This window comes from Equus quagga, chromosome 21 (assembly GCF_021613505.1).
Source record: "Equus quagga isolate Etosha38 chromosome 21, UCLA_HA_Equagga_1.0, whole genome shotgun sequence".
Lineage (NCBI taxonomy): Eukaryota > Metazoa > Chordata > Mammalia > Perissodactyla > Equidae > Equus > Equus quagga.
Window position 1 is genome coordinate 38,294,725 of NC_060287.1, and position 19,251 is coordinate 38,313,975.

Sequence of the window (19,251 nt, forward strand, 5' to 3'; positions counted from 1 at the left end):
AGTCTAAGCGCTCTTCCTTAGAAGGTAGACATCTTTTCTGTCCGTCTGCTTCTAAGGGCTTCTCCATCTGTAATATTCTGCAGTTTTCACTACAATTTGTCTAGGTGTAGACTAATTTTCATTTATCCTGCTTATAACTAGGTAGACTTCTCAAATTAAGCAAACAAGGTTGGGAAACTTCTCAGCTACTCTCTTCACAGCTTGCCTGTCCTGTTCCCTCTCCTCTCTCTCCAGAACTCTGACTAGCCATATGTTAAATTCTTAGTCTCTCCTCTGTATCTCTTACCTGCTCTTATTTTCCACCTCTGTCTCTCTGGGCTTCGTTCTGGATAATTTCTTCAGATCTGCCTATATCAATTTAATTATCTCTTCAACTATGTATAATCTACTATCAAGTTAATAAAATTACAATTGTAATCATTATATTTTCATTTCCAGAAATATTATTTGATTCTTTTTGAGATCTGCCTGGTCATTTCTACAATCTCTTACTCTTCACTCGTATATTAATCCCTTCTTTTATTTCTTTAAACACATTTATTTTATATTGATATAGTAATTCTTATATCTAAAATCTTCTGCAGGTTATGTTATTTATTTCACTAATGATGTTTCCCAGGCTTTTTGTGATTTTTAATATGCGAGCTCAAGTTCTTGGAACCTTCTCTCTAAGAATTCCTTGAGGACTTGGCTGAAGTCAAAGAATCTTCCAGAAATGATCTGCATTGTTCTCTAAATGGGGACCACCCAGTAGTTTGAATTAAGGCTTCAAGCTGCACGAAACCCAGCCTATGGTAATTAATTCTCTGAGGAGATTTTTCCTCCACTACAGCCTATGGTCATCCTCAGAAGAGACTTTCCCCCACTACGCTCAGTGCCAAAGGTCAAAACAGGCAATCTTCCTGCAGTCCCCAGGGGTAGGAGGAGTATCGTCAGTTTACCCTTACCATGTTGGTAAATACCTTTGGGAGTTCCCTACTAGGCTACTCATTTAGGGTGGGACCTGGGCTTGCTTTCCTGTCCCCATACCCTGTGAGCTCAGGAAACTGAAGGTCATTTTGACAAATGCCCTCAAAGCAGGAGTTAGCTCCATTTCTGTCAACCTCTCTGGCGTCCCACTTTCACTTGGCTTTTGTGCCTGGGTATAATTACTTTTTTTCTAGCTCAGAGGAGCATTTTTAAAAATGTTTTTTACATCTCATGTGGCATTTTGACTCTTTTTAGTAAGGAGAGTTGGTCCAGGATCTATTCCATCATAGCCTTGGCTCCCAATTCATGGCCTTCAAGGATGGACTGTAGGGAGATGTGCAGGAGGCTACCGACGTTCCCGAAATGCAAACTGATGGAGGCTCAAAACCACATGGTAACGGTAGATGGTGGTCAGACTCTGCATGTATTTGAAAGCAGAGCCATCAGGACTTCCTAACAGACTGGATGTGGGTGTGAGAGGAAAAGGAGACAAGAATCACTCCAAGGTTTTTAGAGGCCTGAGAAATTGGAAAAATAGAGCTGTCATCAACTGAGATTGGGAAGGCTGTAGGTAGAGTTTAATGTGGGGGAAGATTAGGAATTTAGTCTGAACACATTGAGCTTGAATGTCTATTAGGCGCCCATGTGGAGACGTCTGAATGTCTATTAGATATCCACATGGAGACGTCTGAATGTCTATTAGATATCCACATGGAGACGTCTGAATGTCCATTAGATATCCACTGGAGACGTCTGAATGTCTATTAGATATCCACGTGGAGACCTCTGAATTTCTATCAGATATCCACATGGAGACGTCTGAATGTCTATTAGATATCCACGTGGAGGGGCTGGCCCCAAGGCTGAGTGGTTAGGTTCACGCACTCCACTTCAGCAGCCCAAGGTTTCACCAGTTTGCATCCTGGGCGCAGACATGGCACTGCCCATCAAGCCGTGCTGAGGTGGCGTCCCACATGCCACAACTAAAAAGACCCACAACTGAAAAAAAAATATACAACTATGTACCAGGGGACTTTGGGGAGAAAAAGGACAAATAAAATCTTTTAAAAAAAAAAAGATATCCACGTGGTGACATCTGAATGTCTATTAGATATCCATGTGGAGACATCTGAATATCTATTAGATAGCTATGTAGAGATGTCTGAATGTTTATAAGCTATCTATGGGGAGATGTCTGTATGTCTATTAGATCCACGGGGAGATGTCAAATAGATAGCTGGACATATGACTCTCGAGTGCGGGAGAGAGGTCTAGGCTGAAGATAAAAATTTGGTAGAACTATCAATGTGTCATATTATGCAGGCAAACCAAATAAATGTAAAGTGGGAGACAATTTCCAAATGCCTATTCAACATTGTACACATGGGTAGGAAAGCCAGCACTAAGTTAAAAGTTAAAAGAGTGATCATTATACTAGTTTGCATTAACAGTAATGTAACATGTGGTCATCATCCCAATACACTCTGTCCTCATCAGCTATTTGCTACAGTTCTGTGCCAGTTCTGCCACTTAAGAGGAATGTGAAGAATTTGGAGAAAGCCTGGGGAAAAGCCAGATACAAGTTGAATAAAGAGAAGGAAAACGAAATCCAGCAACGGTTAAAGGAAATAAGATTATTCAGTCAGGGATGATTAATAGCAACTGGTCCTGTACTCTGGATCAGAGAAGTCCGGAAACTTGAAAGCAACTTGCCACCTTTAGATCAAACAAAATAAAAGGAAATGAGCTTTCACTGCGGTATGAATTATATTAGAAATAAAAAGGGAAACTTAACACCTACTACATTAGGTGTTGGCCTGGGCACTATTGCATTTTAATACACATTAAGATCCTTGAGGCAGAAATCTCCATTTTGCAGATCAGAAAAGAGGGATCCTAAAAGGTTAGTTAAGTTCTCAAGTAGAAGAGCTGCAATTTCCATCTGGGTCTAATGAGTCCAAAGTCTATATTCTTTAAACATATTAAATTTCCTAATGGAAAAATTGATAAAAGTAGGAACCAATTATTGAGAGAAGTCATGCAATCTGTTTTTCCTAGATCTTTTAAAAATTAGAAGAGACTCTTTTTGTCTAGTGTATTTTCATAAAGCAGATCTACCTAAAAGCAAAGGGGTAGAACAAGCCAGTTTTCAAATTCTCTCCTAGTCCTAAGCAGCTGTGAAGGTCCAGAATTCTGAAACCATCACACCACACTACCAAGCACCAAGAAGTACATGTTATTTTTCAGGGAACTACTTTTGTTCCTATTTTTCTAATCTAGAATAAAATATGTACTCACCTTACTAAAATACACATAAAATTCCATAACAAATTTTGATTTTTCAATTAATTTGTATGTGCGTATGAGGAAGACTGGCTCTGAGCTACCACCTGTGCCAATCTTCCTCTATTTTACGTGGGAAGCCAGCACAGCATGGCTTGATGAGCGGGTGCTAGGTCCACCACCAGGATCTGAACCTGCGAACCTCGGGCTACTGAAGTAGAACATGCGAACTTAACCACTACACCACCGGGCTGGCTCCCAAATTTTGATTTTTAAGTTAAAGTAACTCCATACATAACTCAGGGGTCAAATATCCTGGTCTTGATAGACCTTGTTTTTGTTTGACTGTGATAACAAATAACTCTACAGATATCAAGTAGGATGACCTTGGAGAAGATTTATTAGGGTTTGGCCTGTGATCGTTGTGTCAAAAGAACTTGTCTTTATGGACCAGAAAGCCTGATGCCCCAGTGGCAAAAAGTGGCATTCAGGCAACTTCACCACCACCCTTCACTGCATGCGACCCGACGTTTAAGCAGAAACCATCCGCCCTGGTCAAAGAGCACCATCTCCGCTGAGTGTCAGGAACAGACACTCCTGGTTGCCTGCTGCCTAGAGAGCTGCATAAAATGAAATGAAACTCAATGATTTTCACTCAGCCCTGGAAAATGTCTGGAGTACCACAGCTAGAAAGGGGCATAGAGAACATTTAGCCTAATGCCTTCTTTTTATGAGAAGGTAAACAACCAGCAGAAGTGCCAAAGGATCACTGGCTGCAAGCTAGCTCACACAGAGAGGGGGCATCTAGTTTCAGGCCCTCTATCTCAGAGGCAAGTGAAGGAGAGAAGTCACCCAGAACCAAGGCTTCCATCTCAGAGACACTTCTTGAGGAAGAACACCCCAGTAGAGTGGCTAAGAGACAGGAGCTGAAGCCCGGCTGTCAGGATTTCCACCTAGCGGCTGTATAACCTTGAACAAGTTACTTCACGTCTATGTGCCTCAGTTTCCGCGTCTATAAAACAGAAATTGTAATATTTACCTTATAAAGGTATTTAGAGAAATGAATCTGAGTATACAATAAAGCACCTAAAACAGTGACTGGCATTCAAAAAGCACTAGGTATTCTTATTTAATTATTCTCTCCCTCTCCCTACCCCCTGCTCCCTCCAACTGGCAGCATCTGCTTGCACACAGCCCATGACAACCAGCCTGGATAGTTACCTTACAGGTCAAGTCCACCTCTGATTCTATGGCTCCCTTAGTTCACATTTTCAGGGGAAAAAAAAATGGCTGTTTGGTCAAGTATCCAACCCTGGTGGATAAGATTATCACGCACTACAAACACAGCCTCCCCTCAGCCTGCCTTTAAAACTGTGGGAGGTCTGGGTTTTATCCTACTTGCAAGCTAACAAGTTAGCATGCTATAGTTTCATGGATGCTGGCAGAAGACATGAGACTTCTGAGCTTGAGACAAAAAACTTTACTACTCCACAGCAACAGCCATATCCAGAGCATCCGCTCTTGTGTCAGCTCAGCGAGACCCAATTCTACCAGGCCATGCACATGCCGCGGGTTGCATTACAGAAGAGGAATCCCAAGCTCAGGGAACCCAAGTCTTTCATAATGGGTAGTAAGCCTGCCTGACCTTTGCCCTAGAAGGAAGCATTACCCATACTGTATGGGTGTAAACAAACCCACCCTTTGCTCTGGAGAGGGACAGTATCTCTATCTCCCAAGGCCCTTCAGTATACAAGCATCCTTGAAAAGAGAGCCGGGAACAAAGGAGGTCAGCTCCTCTGCTCTTAAGACATAAACATGGGAGATCTATGTGCCCCAACGATATCCAAATAAATGGACATTTATACTGTGTTCATGGATTGGAAGATTCGATGCTGCTAAAATGTGAATTCTCCCCAAAACAAACTGTCAATTCAACACAATCCCAATAAAAATCCCAACAGGATTTTTTGGGTAAAAAGTGACAAGCTGATTCTCAAATTTATACGGAAATACAAACGACTTCGAAACACCCAAACAACTTTGAAAAATAAGAACAAAGTTGAAGGATTTACACTACCCAACTTTATGATACTGGCATAATGACACAAAATTGAATCCATAGAACAGAACAGAATCTAAAACTACACCCTCACATATATTGTCATTTGATTTTCAACAAAGGTGCCAAGGCATTTCAGTGGAGAAAGGAAAGTCTTCAAAACAAATGGCACCAGATCAACTAGGTAGCCTTATGCCAAAAAAAAGAACTTTGATTCATACTTCTCGCTGTATACAAATATTAACTCAAAATGGATCATAGACCTAAATGTAAAATGCAAAATTATAAAACTATTAGGAGCAAATACATTAAAAAATCTTTGTGACCTTGAGTTAGGCAAAGATTTCTATACCAAAAGCATGATTCATAATCGAAAAAGAATGATAAATTTCATCAAAATTAAGAACTTCTGTACTTTAAGGATGCTCTTAAGAGAATGAAAAGATAACTAACAGACTAGGAGAAAATATTTGCAAACTTCATATCTGAGAAAGGATTTCTATGTAGAATATACAAAGAACTCTGAATACTCAATTGAAACAAGCCAACTTTTTAAAAATGAGCAAAAGATATGAACAGACACTTAATCAGAGAAGATATATGGATGGCAAATAAGCACATGAAAAGATGCCCAACATCATTAGTCATAAAACAAATGCAAATTAAGACCACAGTGAGGTACCACTACATCCTTACCAGAATGTCTAAAATTAAACAGAACGACCATACCGAGTACTGACGAGGACGCGCAGCAACTGGAACACTAACACACTGCTGGGGGGAGTGCAAAATGCTTACTCACTTCGGAAAACAGTTTGACAGTTTCATAAAAACTAACACACATCTAACACATGATGTAGACATTCTACTTCCAGGTATTTACCCAAGAGAAATGAAAGCATATGTCCATGCAAAGACACAGAAGAATGTTCATAGGAGCTTTATTTATCATAGCCAAACACATCTGAGACAACCCAAATGTCCATAAACAGCTGAATAAATAAAGCAATCATGGTATATCCATATAATACTATTTAGCAATAAAAAGAAATCAACTATTAACACACACAACACGAATGGATCTCAAAATAATTATGCTGAGTAAAAGGCAAAAAAGAACACAAAATATACGATTCCATTTATATAAACTTGCAGAAAACAAAAACCAATCTATAGTGCAGAAAGGAGAGGAGTGGTTGTCTGGAAAGAGAGTAATGGGAGGGAGGGGTCACCAAGGAGCACAAGGCATTTTTGGGAGTGACAGGTATGTTCATTATCTTGACTATGGTGATGAATTTACAGGTGTAGATTTATGTCAAAACTTATCAATTGTTTGTCTTAAATGTGTGCAGTTTATCACATGTCAATTATACCTCAAAAAAACTGTTTAAAAAACAGCATTTACCACCAAGTAGAGCTGAAGCTCAAAAACAGAGATTGACCTGAATTATGAAAAAATAAGGAAAGTCCATTTTTTTGCACGCTTGAGTGAAATACATAACACTAAACACACAGTGTTATAAATTATGATGAACAGACTGGGACAAAATTTTAGGTTACATTGGTGGTAAGGGAGAAGAGGAACAGTAAAGACAGCCTTTTATTTCAAAGAAAATTTTAAAAGCACATATACATAATATATATATATGTTCATATATATGTAACTTCAGAGCTGTGATATCTCTCAGATTTCCTTTTCCCCACATTCCTTAACAATGGGACTTCTCCTTTACCTGATATTCAGACCCGCAGACAACACATATAGTACTGTATTGTTCTCAGAGAAGGCAATAGGTTACTGTCATTTACCAACTGTTTTATCATTTTTCTTTATATCACAGAATCATAACTAAATTGAAAACAATACTTCAGAAACCGAACTAGAATAACTCAGCACACCATTGAGTTTTCCATAATTTGAAATCCTTTTTTTAAAGAAATAGTAACACCTTGAGACAACCAATCCTAATTTCTAATACTTTACAACTTCCTTCAGCCACAGAGGAGTAGGCACATAGCCATCCGAGAGAGATATGTAAACCTCTCCTTACCACTCAAAAGCCACCACAGCAAAGGGATGAATCCTGGACTCTCACTGATGTACTTCAAGCCTTTCAAATTGATGCTCACATTGTACAAGGACATCAGCATTAACCTGAAATGTGAAAGAAAATGGTGTTGAAATGTTGGCTCCTCCACTCTATATTTCACCCTAAATACATCTCTTGGTTAACAGGACTTTAACATACTTAGAGGTTTCCTTGCATTTCAGGCATCCAATTCTACAATCTGTATGACAGGTATAGCAAGCAGAAGGTATGTGAAATAATAATTGTCTCTGAAGCTACAGGAAAATGGGAAACTTGAGCAACAGTGCCACACAATACCACCTTTAGGCTCACATAATCAAGAGACATGAATGTAGAGATGGTACCAAAGGAAACCTCAAAACTATATCTATTGAATCATCTCTTTTATTACCAATCCTGCATTTATATACAGGTAACCCTCAATTCACAAGTATACTATACTCTAAACAAACATTTTCTTAAAGGAAAGGACCCTCAACCTGGTCTTCAAAGAATTCCCACAAATACAGTACTAACAAATGTGAGTTCATAATAAAGATCAGAAAATACACACAAAAAAACACCCTTATAAGTAACAGCACAAAGAACCAATGAGAGCCGCATACTAGAAGTATCAGAGTCAGATACTAGACATATCAACTGCAGAGTAGAAAATGTGTATGTTTAATAGGTATAAATAATTCAATACGAAATTAAAAACATGATCAAGGAGCTACCAAGTATTATAAATGACCAGGAACTCAAGAGAACCTAGGAGAGCTCACAAAAATGAAAACTATAATTATCAAACTGTAAAACTCAAGGGTAATTGACCCCTGGGAAAGGAGAAATACTAAATAGGAAATAGAGCTAAAGAAATTGTAGCAGAGAGAGCAAAGCCAGGAAGGAGGAAGCCCATAAAGGCGGGTGCCAGAACGAGGGGAGCACTAAGACGTGCACACGAAATGGCCCCGGCTGGGGCTGCCTCTGAACTATGTCACCACGAGGCAGACACTAAGGAGCCCAGTGGAGACAGAGAGCTGGAAAACCCAGGAACAGGCACAGTTTGTGGCTGCTGACCACCTCCGGGGAGCCAGGGTTTAGGAGTCAGGTAAAGCTAACCACCTGCTAGGACAAACATCAATTCTCTTCAGGAAAAGATAAGAGTCCAGAGTCCACAACACACCTTCTACAACGTCCAGTATACAATCGAATGTTTAACTCGCAGGGCTGGCTAGGCGAGGAGAGTAGGGCAGTTGCTTTGGGCGCAAATTTAAGAGATGCCAAAAGACTCAGTAACCAAGATTTTTAAAATATATTATAATGCAAATTTTAAAAAAATCAAAACTACTGTAAAAGTTCCATAATAAGCAATATGTCAAAATATTAAATAAAGATGAGATCAGTAACAGTTCCATACCAAGACACATTAGAGCCTGAGGCAAAAGGAAAATCAGTAATAGCGACTCTCCATTAACAAGAGACTACGTAAATAAATTAAGGTGGGCCAGGCACACACGCATGCCATGGAAAATGTTTATTACAGCCCTCTCTTAAAACAGCTGGTTTCCTCACTAACCCTACTTTGTCAAAAGCAAGCTCCGTGGCTGATTCCTCTTTATCACCCACAGCCTGGTACAGTACCTGGGACACTAAGCACTCCGTTTAAATATGGAAAATGACTCAATTCCCAGTGACCGAGAGCCTCAGCAGGGCAAAGCAAGCAGGGACAGGTCTTTCTCTCCTCGTATTTTAGGGGCATCTTCAAGGTCAAGACAAGCTACGGAGTCCAAGAAGGTAACACTAGACGAGCGCCCTCGACAGCAGTGAGGCCCAGCTTTCCAGTTACGATCCTCAGCCCCCCATGGGCCAAAGATGAGCCGCAAGTGCAAATCCTCTCAAGGTTTCCTGAGATATCCAAATATCTATTTGCTAGTAACCTATTATGAGTTATTAAGGGCTATTCAAATGTCATATTCATGAGAAAAATTCAGCACCTTGACTAGAATTTTCAGCGGTCTCTGATCCAGTGTTCCAGGAAGAGAAAAGTTCCTACTTCACATTACCAGCACAGATAGCTGGAATTCCTTAAAATTAAATGTACTGTCTATGCTGCTCTCACGCACAACAGCAGGGCTGAGTCATTGCAAGAGAGATCATATGGCCTACAGAGCCTAAAATATTCTCTATCTGGCCCCTTACAGAAGAAGTTTGCTAACTCCTGCTTTAGAGCATGAAAATAAGATAAACCAATCTTCTCTAGATCTTAAAAGGCAAAGTTAACCTCTAGAATGGTAACTGTAATACGTGTGCAAATATGCGGCAGAAGATACGTCCAGCTGAAATTCTTCATTGACTGCCATTTAACTTTAAGGTGTCAAAAACGACTCACAAATTGACAGATACCTTTAAAATTTCCTATTTGGTCAAAATCAGCCATCCTTGTGAAGCAAACATGGAACAAAGGTGATTGCAATGACCATGGTGCCACCTGAGACCTCAAATCATGGTCAGGCTCCATCTCACAGAAGACCAGTGACTTCTCCAAGATCACTCAAGGACCTAGCAAACACCAAACTCAGAATGACTCTCCGTTTCTTATCCAAATGTTTTCTATTCCAACCAAAAGCAATTTGTAAATAATGTATGACGTTTCCAACTGTCAAGTCAAAGAAACTGCCCACTCGACTCACTGTTATAGGACTTCACAGGAGATACTAAAAGTAAATGTCATTTCTCAAACGACTGTAGTACCAGGAGTCAGACTTTTTCCTCCAATGACAAAAAAGCCAGCAAAGCTGGCTTCCAACCACAAACCTAGGCAGAAGATTCGTTACAGATGGACTAATGGGCTCCAGAAGAACAACTTCCCGGTCTCTGCAGTCTTGAGAACTTGAGATACATCTGACTCTGATAACAAAAGGACTGAAAGCAAGGCTAAAATAAAGGTAGTGGCGAACGTGGATGCCACAAAAGCAACAACGGGAACTTGCCTTCAATGAAAGGAAGCTCTCTTGGGGCTGGCCCAGTGGCACAGCGGTTAAGTTCCCACGTTCCGTTCTTGGCTGCCCAGGGTTCACCGGTTTGGATCCCGGGTGCGGACATGGCACTGCTTGGCAAAAGCCATGCTGTGGAAAGCGTCCCATGTGTAAAGTAGAGGAAGACAGGCACGGATGTTAGCTCAGGGCCAGTCTTCCTCAGCAAAAAAGAGAAGGATTGGCAGTAGTTAGCTCAGGGCTAATCTTTCTCAAAAAAAAAAAAAAAAAAAGAAAGGCAGCTCTCTTCACCTGGGTCACCGGCCTGGACAGGCTCTCCCGGTGGGGAGCTGGGAAGCCCTCCTGATGGTCTGGTGCGCAGGGCTGACTCACTGCAAGTAAAGGTGACGCAACTGAACTGCCTTATCCTTCATCTAAAAGAAACGCCAACTGTCACCTACAAGTAACAGAGAACAAACACACCCAGCGCTTCCAAACAAACCAGCAATAAAGACAAACCAAAAGGCATGATTGTGATGGCCAGAAACAAAAACTACAAATCAGTCTTCCAAAACTGACTAAAATCTAAAGTAGCCAAATTAGCACCATCAAGTAATTCTCAGGAACAATGAGCAATAAAAGTCTTAGAAAAGTTTACTTATGTTATTTGAGAGAGAAGCAACTGGCAGAGCAATACAATTAGACATTTCAGACCAAATGACAGACGGCAGCTTGCAGTTAGAGGCCTATCAATTTTTAAAGAGGAATGCAGTAATTAACCACTTAGCATGCTTGTTTTAGAGTCTGCAACCCCTTCCCAATCGAGTCAGAACCTAAAAATCTGTGGTCCATGCCATATGTAATCCTAATCAAATACCTATAGATTAATTGTTATCTACTACGTAACACTGAAGAGACACAAAAGAATATAAAGAACACCAGAACACACACCTCCCTGGTTAAGAAAGAAAACCTCACCACCAGAGTCAAACCCCTGTGGAACTCTGAACGCGTACTTCAGGGCGGTGGGAACCACTGTCTACACCTGATGTGAGAATAGCCTTGCATGTCTGTATACTTGTACAACAGGGACAGAACCTGGCGATTTTGTTCTCCATGTTTGCAGCAGCAGCAGGAGGCCGTACGTAACCCCCACACCACGCTGAGGTGTCTGTTGATTTGCACAGTTCTAACGTCTTTGCACGATAGGTTCCCACACACTAACTGCCCTCCCTCTGTCTGTTCTCCAGCTGACGGCGGTTCAGGTAGCTTCCTGGGGCACACCGTTACAAACATGGCTGCCAGGACGTTTCTGCACAAGTATCCTGGTGTTTACAGGTAAAACTTCCTCCGGAGTATGTAGGCAGAAGGGGACTGCCTGTCCCAGGCATGCATGTGGTCAACCTCAACAGAGGCCGCCCAACAGCCTCCATCTCCCTCCCCACAGCAAGAGGACAGGTGTCAGCTCTCCCGGCCTCACCTCCTCTCCAAAGCTCAAACTGCCTGACTCTGGTTTTGTTCAACGAGATGGAATGGAAAGGTATCTCATTAGGGTTATAATCTGCATTACAATTGAGGTCGAGAATCTTATCCATATTTATGAAGCTTGTCAGTATCTTTTGGGAACTGCCTGATTATCTCTTTGGTTATATGTATATTGGGTTATTCGCCTTTTTCTTATTGAAAAAGCTGAATACAGATTTTTGAGATTTTTAAAAATATAGATAGAATGATCAAACTAGATAGGTTGAAATCCTAAAAATGCCTCTCAGACAACCTGAGGTTATATTATTCATGGCACCAAATACCAATTTATAACTCAGTACTAGACTAATTCAGTGAATGATAAATGTTTTGGCATTAAGAGCCCTACCGCGTGAAAAATAATATACATTCATTTCCAGACCCCAAATGATAATTAACATCCTAGAAATATGTTATAATGGCCTTAATGATAACTTTCCTACTACCTAGCATTACTAAAGTTTTGACTGGAAACAATTTAGAAACCCAATCATGTTTGAATATTTCCTTTCAATTGGCATTAAGCTGCTCCTTCTGTGAAGAAGTCGTCAGGCCACCACTGCAGTGACACTTTGTATGACTTTTAACAACAAACAAGCTATGACCGTAACCCAGAAGGTGAGTATCTGCATCTCACTTGCTCGTTTAGCAGGACTTCCTGAGCATCTCCTGCGTGCCAGGCCCTGGGACACAGAGCTGAAGAGGCGGTATGTGCCCCCGGAAGTTCACCGTGAGAGGGAGAGACAAGCAGAGCAGATGCTGAGCAGGCTGTCTGTGCTCTGAGGTCCCTTCCAAGCTCAGTGCCCTGAGCTGAGTTCTAAAGTGCTGCCATTATTTTAAGACATTTTGTGGAAATGCTGCTAGAATCATCTTCACAAATACAGTCTGAGCTCTGACTATCCCGAAGAAGTTCTCTCTTCTTTGGAAACTGGGATTCTGCGGAGAAGCCAGCCCACTGCTCCTGACGATGATGAATCATTGCTCACGGAGGCACAGAGCTGCACGCACAGCCACAGTCACTCAGAGCCACATCTCTTCAGAAATGTCATAATGCCAGTTTGGTCGCAAAGTATGAACTGGATTTCCTGCAGAGCTTACAAATTGGTTCTGCCCAGAGGACCTGGGAAATTTCATGAGCAGGACTTCTGCTGACGACAACTGGAAGTCATCGAGTGGGGGGTAACCAACAGTAACCTCAAGGAGCGGGATAAAGCACATTCCAGACTCCAGAGGCATTTCTACACTCCCCCACCCCATGTGTCTGACAAGAAACAGCTCTGCTGAGCTGCTCTCCTCCCTCCTGGTCCTTCCTGACCATGCATGCCGCATACTCCCCGGCCCCTGCACAGTGAAACGTGCTTTGCCAGTAACCTGCGATTGGTACAGAGCAGACATATTCCCTTCACAGAGCCTGCAGCCCAACCCCAAACCTGGGAGAGCAGTATGCTGAGAGCCAAGCCATCGCTCAGGAATGTGTAAACCCCTCCCTGCCGCCCTCCAACGGCTCAGCCTGCCAGCAGACTCTTCTCTCTAGCTGAGGAGCCACCTTAAACTCTGGGCCTTCAGCCAACCCATTCAACGACATCTCCAGCAGTTCTGTCCCTAACACTGACCCTGAGAAGCAGCCAGAATAAGTTGTTAAAAGGCCGCCTGTGGCCTGTTCAATAAGGACCAATAAAATCATAATGAAGGATGGGCAACGAGAATAAGTTAATGCGAAAGTTAAGTACAAAAGAAATAGGGGTACTTAACAAGGCTAGAAGTCATCCTAATTCCTAAAATCCACATCTCCAATGTGAAACAAAAGTTTTGTTTGTCCAGCTCTTACTGTCAAGGAGAATAGCAACAACAGCATCACCTGACAGGAGTGGGGAAAGACAAGACACAGCCAGGACAGTCTCAGGGTCCAGTGCACCAGGCTCAGTGCCAGCATGATGCTCAATGGCCTCTGCAATCCTAAGGTCAGGGTGCAATCCTAGACACAGCACAGACCCTGCCTGTGCCAGACGTGCATGTGGAAGTCTGGATAACCCATGGTTACAGGTGGAAGAAACCGGACTGATGCTGACAATGACAGATGAAGCTCTTGACACTTCACACCCCAACTGGTGAACGACTAATGCATGGAGAAGAGCTGGCCAAGATCCTCTGCCAGGGGCTTGCCACTGGCTTGCAGCATGGAATTCCCCAGCCCAGGCTGAGGGAGCCTGGTCTAGGGCTGGCCTGGGTGGCAAGCAGGCACTTGAGAGGCTGATGCAAATGTGAAAATTATCAACAGAGAACACAGTCCCGGTTGGTGTAGCAAGCAGGTGATCCTCTTGGAGGTATGGATGCCAAGGCTTAAGAGATCTACCACTACAGTAAACAGCAATCCACTCATCCTGCTGGAAGCACAAAGCACCTCGTGAGACCCCCAGGATCAGCTGGTATGTCTAGCCACCAGATGTTGGAAGTTTCTACATTTGAAGTTAAAAAAGTGTCTTCCCCAAAAAGGCAGATAAACTAGGGCTAGTGAGAAATTACAGTCTGAGAGGATATGATAATGAAAGAACTCACAGAGGCCAAGTCACAACAATGTCCCACTTGTTACCCCAGGAGAATGTGCCACCAAAGAGATGGCCCTGGTGCCCCATGGTAGAACTAAGTCTGTTATAAGGTCACTGACCCACAGGGCCCATGGGGACTCCAAAGGGAAGCAAAAGGAACAGGGCACCATGAGCCAGCCCTTCATTCTGGAAAAATGGAAACTTTTTTCCACATTCTGGAAAACATGTCACATCATGGTAAACCCAAAGTCACTCAAATTCTAGCAGAGCTGGCAAATGGACTGATGTGGACCCTACGGCCCTGCTGAAGGTTGTCACAGCACAACTGGGAGAAAAAGGCTGCCTAGGAGCCAGCAGAGTGGGAGAACTTGAAAATGCTAAAGCAAGAGATGACAACCAACTCAGCAAAATCCAAGAGGGCAGCTAATCAAAAGGACAGCTAATTGAAATCAGAGGTAGGAGGACTACTCACCCAAAAACCCCAAAAGCCAGATGTCCCTCTGACACATGAGAGAAGAGTGTGAGAGTGAGGGGCTATTAATAAGTGAGGCAGCTGAGATGAGTAAGCTCACAACCCACACCCTCAGTTCTCTCCATGGAGCAGGAAGTAGAGCCACCTGCATAGGACTGAGTAACAGCAAAGCGGTCAGGTCACAAACACCCTACAGTCCAACCTAGCCACTGTGGACAGCAAAGTGGGCACCGGTAAGGACACAGAGGAGGGTTCCCAGGGATGCTCACGTGCATGAAGTGGAAGAGAAATGGATTTTTTTAAATGGATTTAAAAAATGAGAACAAGGGGCGGGGCGGGACCAAGATGCCGGAGTGCGAGGTCTTCTTTGTCTCTCCCCCATTGAATCTACAACTAATTGGACATTCACCGATTAACAAAGGATATCCAGATAGCATCTCAAGACGCCTAAAAGTCTCGTGCTACTACACATCGGAACGCGGACAGACTTCCCTCCGGGAGGAGGTGGAAATAGGTGAAAACTCTCTGACCCCCGACCCCCGGACAGCCTAGTTCCTGAAGGAGGCTCTCTTCCAGCGGACTCCACCATAGCATCGCCAAGCACCTAGGGCAGGAGTGTGCACTCACCAGCAGAAAGACAGTGGAAACAGGTGACAACACCACTACCCAAGCCCCCCGCGATCACACCTAAGCCCAAGGGCAAATCCCCAGGGCCCCACACCCACTGGCAGGGAAGGCCTCCGCTCACCATTAGCAGGGAGGTCACGCCCAGAATCCAGGAAAAAGGAAAGCTCCCGGTGGGCAGATCCCCCGGGGTGGCTCCAGGCCACAAGCTGCTGCTGGGCTCACGGTCTCCTGCACACGGGTCGGTACAGGGGGTGCCTGGACTTCCCATGGATGTGCCTGGGGACTGGGTGGAGCTCCAACACCCGGCTCTGTGGCCCAGGGGGTTGCTCCAGGGTCCCACACCCCCCCAGCAGGGAGGGCCTCTGCTCACCATTGGCAGGGAGGCCCCACACAGCATTCGGAACACCAGGAAGCTCCCTAGAGCAGAATTCCCCACAAGGCAGCAGCTTACAAGCCACCGCAGGCCTATGGACTCTGGCCGTGTCCCAGACGAGGCAAGGGGCTCCCAGAGATCCCGTGAGAGTAAAGTGGGGCAGAGTAGAGCTCCGGTGAAACGACTATGTAGCCCGGGGAGAACTCCAGGGTCCTACAGCAGCCTCAGTGAAAGCCTCTGCACAGCACTAGTGGAGAGGTCCCGACTGGCAATCGCAAGGCGGGAAGGCCCTGGGGCAAAAGCAGCACAGCTAAGTGAGCTAATGACAAACTGCAGAAGATACCCATAGCTCTGCTGGGACCTATAGTGGACAAGTGTGATCTGGTGGGCTCTGCTAGGGACAAATCAGAGATTATACGTGATCCTGCTCCTGGCTGATGGGAAAGCCCACAACACCACTGCAGACCACAAGGAGGGAGCGCGTCTAGGTGGGCTGCAGCAGTAGGCACCAGCAGCCTGAGGCCCCCTTGCGATAGCCCCCACAACCGACGAGGGACCCCACATGACCACTGTGACTACAAGGAGGGGTCCAGACCCAGTCAGTAACAGCTGACAGGGTTCCTGGTTGGGGCAGTCTAAACAGCTGCCCCCCAACACACACCAGTCACAACAAGTGGAAGCAGTGACTAAACTCTATCTCTATGTGGAGTCACAAACCCACGCCATCAAGCAGTATGAAAAAATATATTAAATCTCCAGAACAGAAGGAAAATGATAAGCATCCAGAAAACAATCCCAAAGACAATGAAATCTACAACCTAAATGACAATGATTTCAAAACTGCCAATATTAAAAAATTCAACGACCTAAAAGAGAATTCAGATAGACAATTCAATGAGTTCAGGAGCTATGTCACAAAAGAGCTTGACACCATAAAGAAGAACCAATTAGAAATACTGGAGATGAAGAACACAATGGAGGAGATTAAGAAAAATCTGGACTCTCTGAACAGTATGGTCGATAATATGGAGGACAGAATTAGCAATTTGGAGGACAGGAATATAGAAATGATGCAGGCAGAGGAGGAGAGAGAATTAAGACTAAAAAGAAATGAAGAAACTCTCCAAGAATTATCTGACTCAATTAGGAGATGCAACATAAGGTATACCAGAGGGAGAAGAGAAGGAGAAGGGGGCAGAAGGCCTGTTCAAAGAAATAATAGCTGAGAACTTTCCAAACTTGGGAAGATAGATGGAACTTCATGTCACAGAAGCCAACAGATCTCCAAACTTTATTAACGCAAGAAGACCAACCCCAAGACATATAGTAGTGAAACTAGCAAAAGTCAACGACAAAGAGAAAATACTAAGGGAAGCCAGGCAGAAGAAAATAACTTACAAAGGAAACCCCATAAGGCTATCAGCAGATTTCTCAGGAGAGACCTTACAGGCTAGAAGAGATTGGAATGAAATATTCAAAACTCTGAAGGATAAAAACTTGCAGCCAATAATACTCTACCCAGCAAAAATATCCTTCAAATATGATGGAGAAATAAAAACTTTCCCAGATAAACAAAAGTTAAGGGAGTTCATCACCACAAAACCTCCTCTTCAAGAATTGCTCAGGAAGAAACTCATTCCTGAAAAATCAAAAAAAGGAAAGGGGTTACAAAATCCAGAACAAAGGAGATAAGCAGAAGGACAATAACACAAAGTAACAGCTCTCCATCAGGACAAAATGCAAAAGAACTGGAAAGCAAGTGATAAAATTGCAACAGTAGGCCCCCACGTTTCAATAATCACACTAAACATGAATGGATTGAACTCTCCAATCAAAAGGCACAGAGTGGCAGGATGGATCAAACAACAAGATCCAACAATATGCTGCCTCCAGGAAACACACCTCAGCCCCAAAGACAATCACAGACTCAGAGTGAAGGGGTGGAAGATAATACTCCAAGCCAATAATGAACAAAAGAAAGCAGGTGTTGCCATACTTATATCAGACAAAGTAGACTTCAAAGCAAAACAGGTAACGAAAGACAAAGAGGGGCAGTATATAATGATAAAAGGGATGCTCCACCAAGATGACATAACAGTCATAAATACATACGCACCTAACACAGGAGCACCAAAATTCGTGAAGAAACTCTTAACAAAACTAAAAGGAGACATCAACAGCAATACAATAATAGTAGGGGACCTCAACACCCCATTAACACCAATGGACAGATCATCCAGACAGAAAATCAACAAGGAAATTATAGAATTAAATGAAAAATTAGATCAGATGGACCTAACAGATATATATGGAACACTTCATCCAAAAACAGCAGGTTACACATTCTTCTCAAGCACGCATGGAACATTCTCAAGGATAGACCATATCTTGGGAAACAAAGCAAGCATCAATAAGTTCAAGAGGGTTGAAATAATACCAAGCATCTTTTCTGATCACAATGCTATGAAACTAAAAATCAACTACAAGAATAAAGCTGGGAAAGGGGCAAAAATGTGGAGACTAAACAACATGCTACTGAACAAACAATGGATTATTGAAGAAATTAAAGAAGAAATCAAATATTATTGGGAGACGAAAATGAAAACACACTGTACCAAATTATTTGGGACACAGCAAAGGCAGTCCTAAGAGGAAAATTCATTGCAATACAGGCTCACCTCAATAAGCAAGAAAAATCTTACATAAACAACCTCAAACAACACCTAACGGAATTAGAAAAAGAAGAACAAACAAAGCCCAAAGTCAGTAGAAGGAGGGAAATAATAAGAATTAGAGCAGAAATAAATGATATTGAAACAAAAAAGACAGTAGAAAGGATCAATGAAACAAAGAGTTGGTTCTTCGAAAAAATTAACAAAATCGACAAACCCTTAGCCAGACTCACTAAAAAAAAAAAGAAGTCTCAAATAAATAAAATTAGAAATGAGAGAGGAGAAATCACAACAGACACCGAAGAAATACAAAGGATCATAAGAGAATACTATGAAAAACTATATGCCAACAAATTGAACAACCTAGAAGAAATGCATAAATTCCTAGACTCATACAACCTACCCAAACTGAATCAGGAAGAAATAGAGAATCTGAATAGACCAATCACAAGTAAAGAAATAGAAACAGTAATCAAAAACCTCCCCAAAAATAAGAGTCCAGGACCAGACAGCTTCTCTGGAGAATTCTACCAAACATTCAAAGAAGATTTAATACCTATCCTTCTCAAACTGTTCCAGAAAATAGAGGAAGATGGAGCACTCCCTAATACATTCTATGAAGCCAACATCACCCTGATCCCCAAACCTGACAAGGACAACACAAAGAAGGAAAACTACAGGC

The 19,251-nt window shown here is 42.7% G+C and overlaps 1 protein-coding gene across 6 annotated transcripts in view; it reads right to left on the reverse strand.

The window, feature by feature from the left end:
• The window catches only part of LOC124231397 (heat shock factor 2-binding protein), a 107,186-nt gene that overhangs the window by 31,530 nt on the left and 56,405 nt on the right, over positions 1–19,251 (reverse strand). For all 6 annotated transcript variants that reach the window (XM_046648182.1, XM_046648183.1, XM_046648184.1 and 3 more), the window contains one exon: positions 7,363–7,466. In XM_046648182.1, the coding sequence (XP_046504138.1) occupies positions 7,363–7,466 (104 nt within the window). The remainder of the gene's footprint in view (positions 1–7,362; positions 7,467–19,251) is intronic.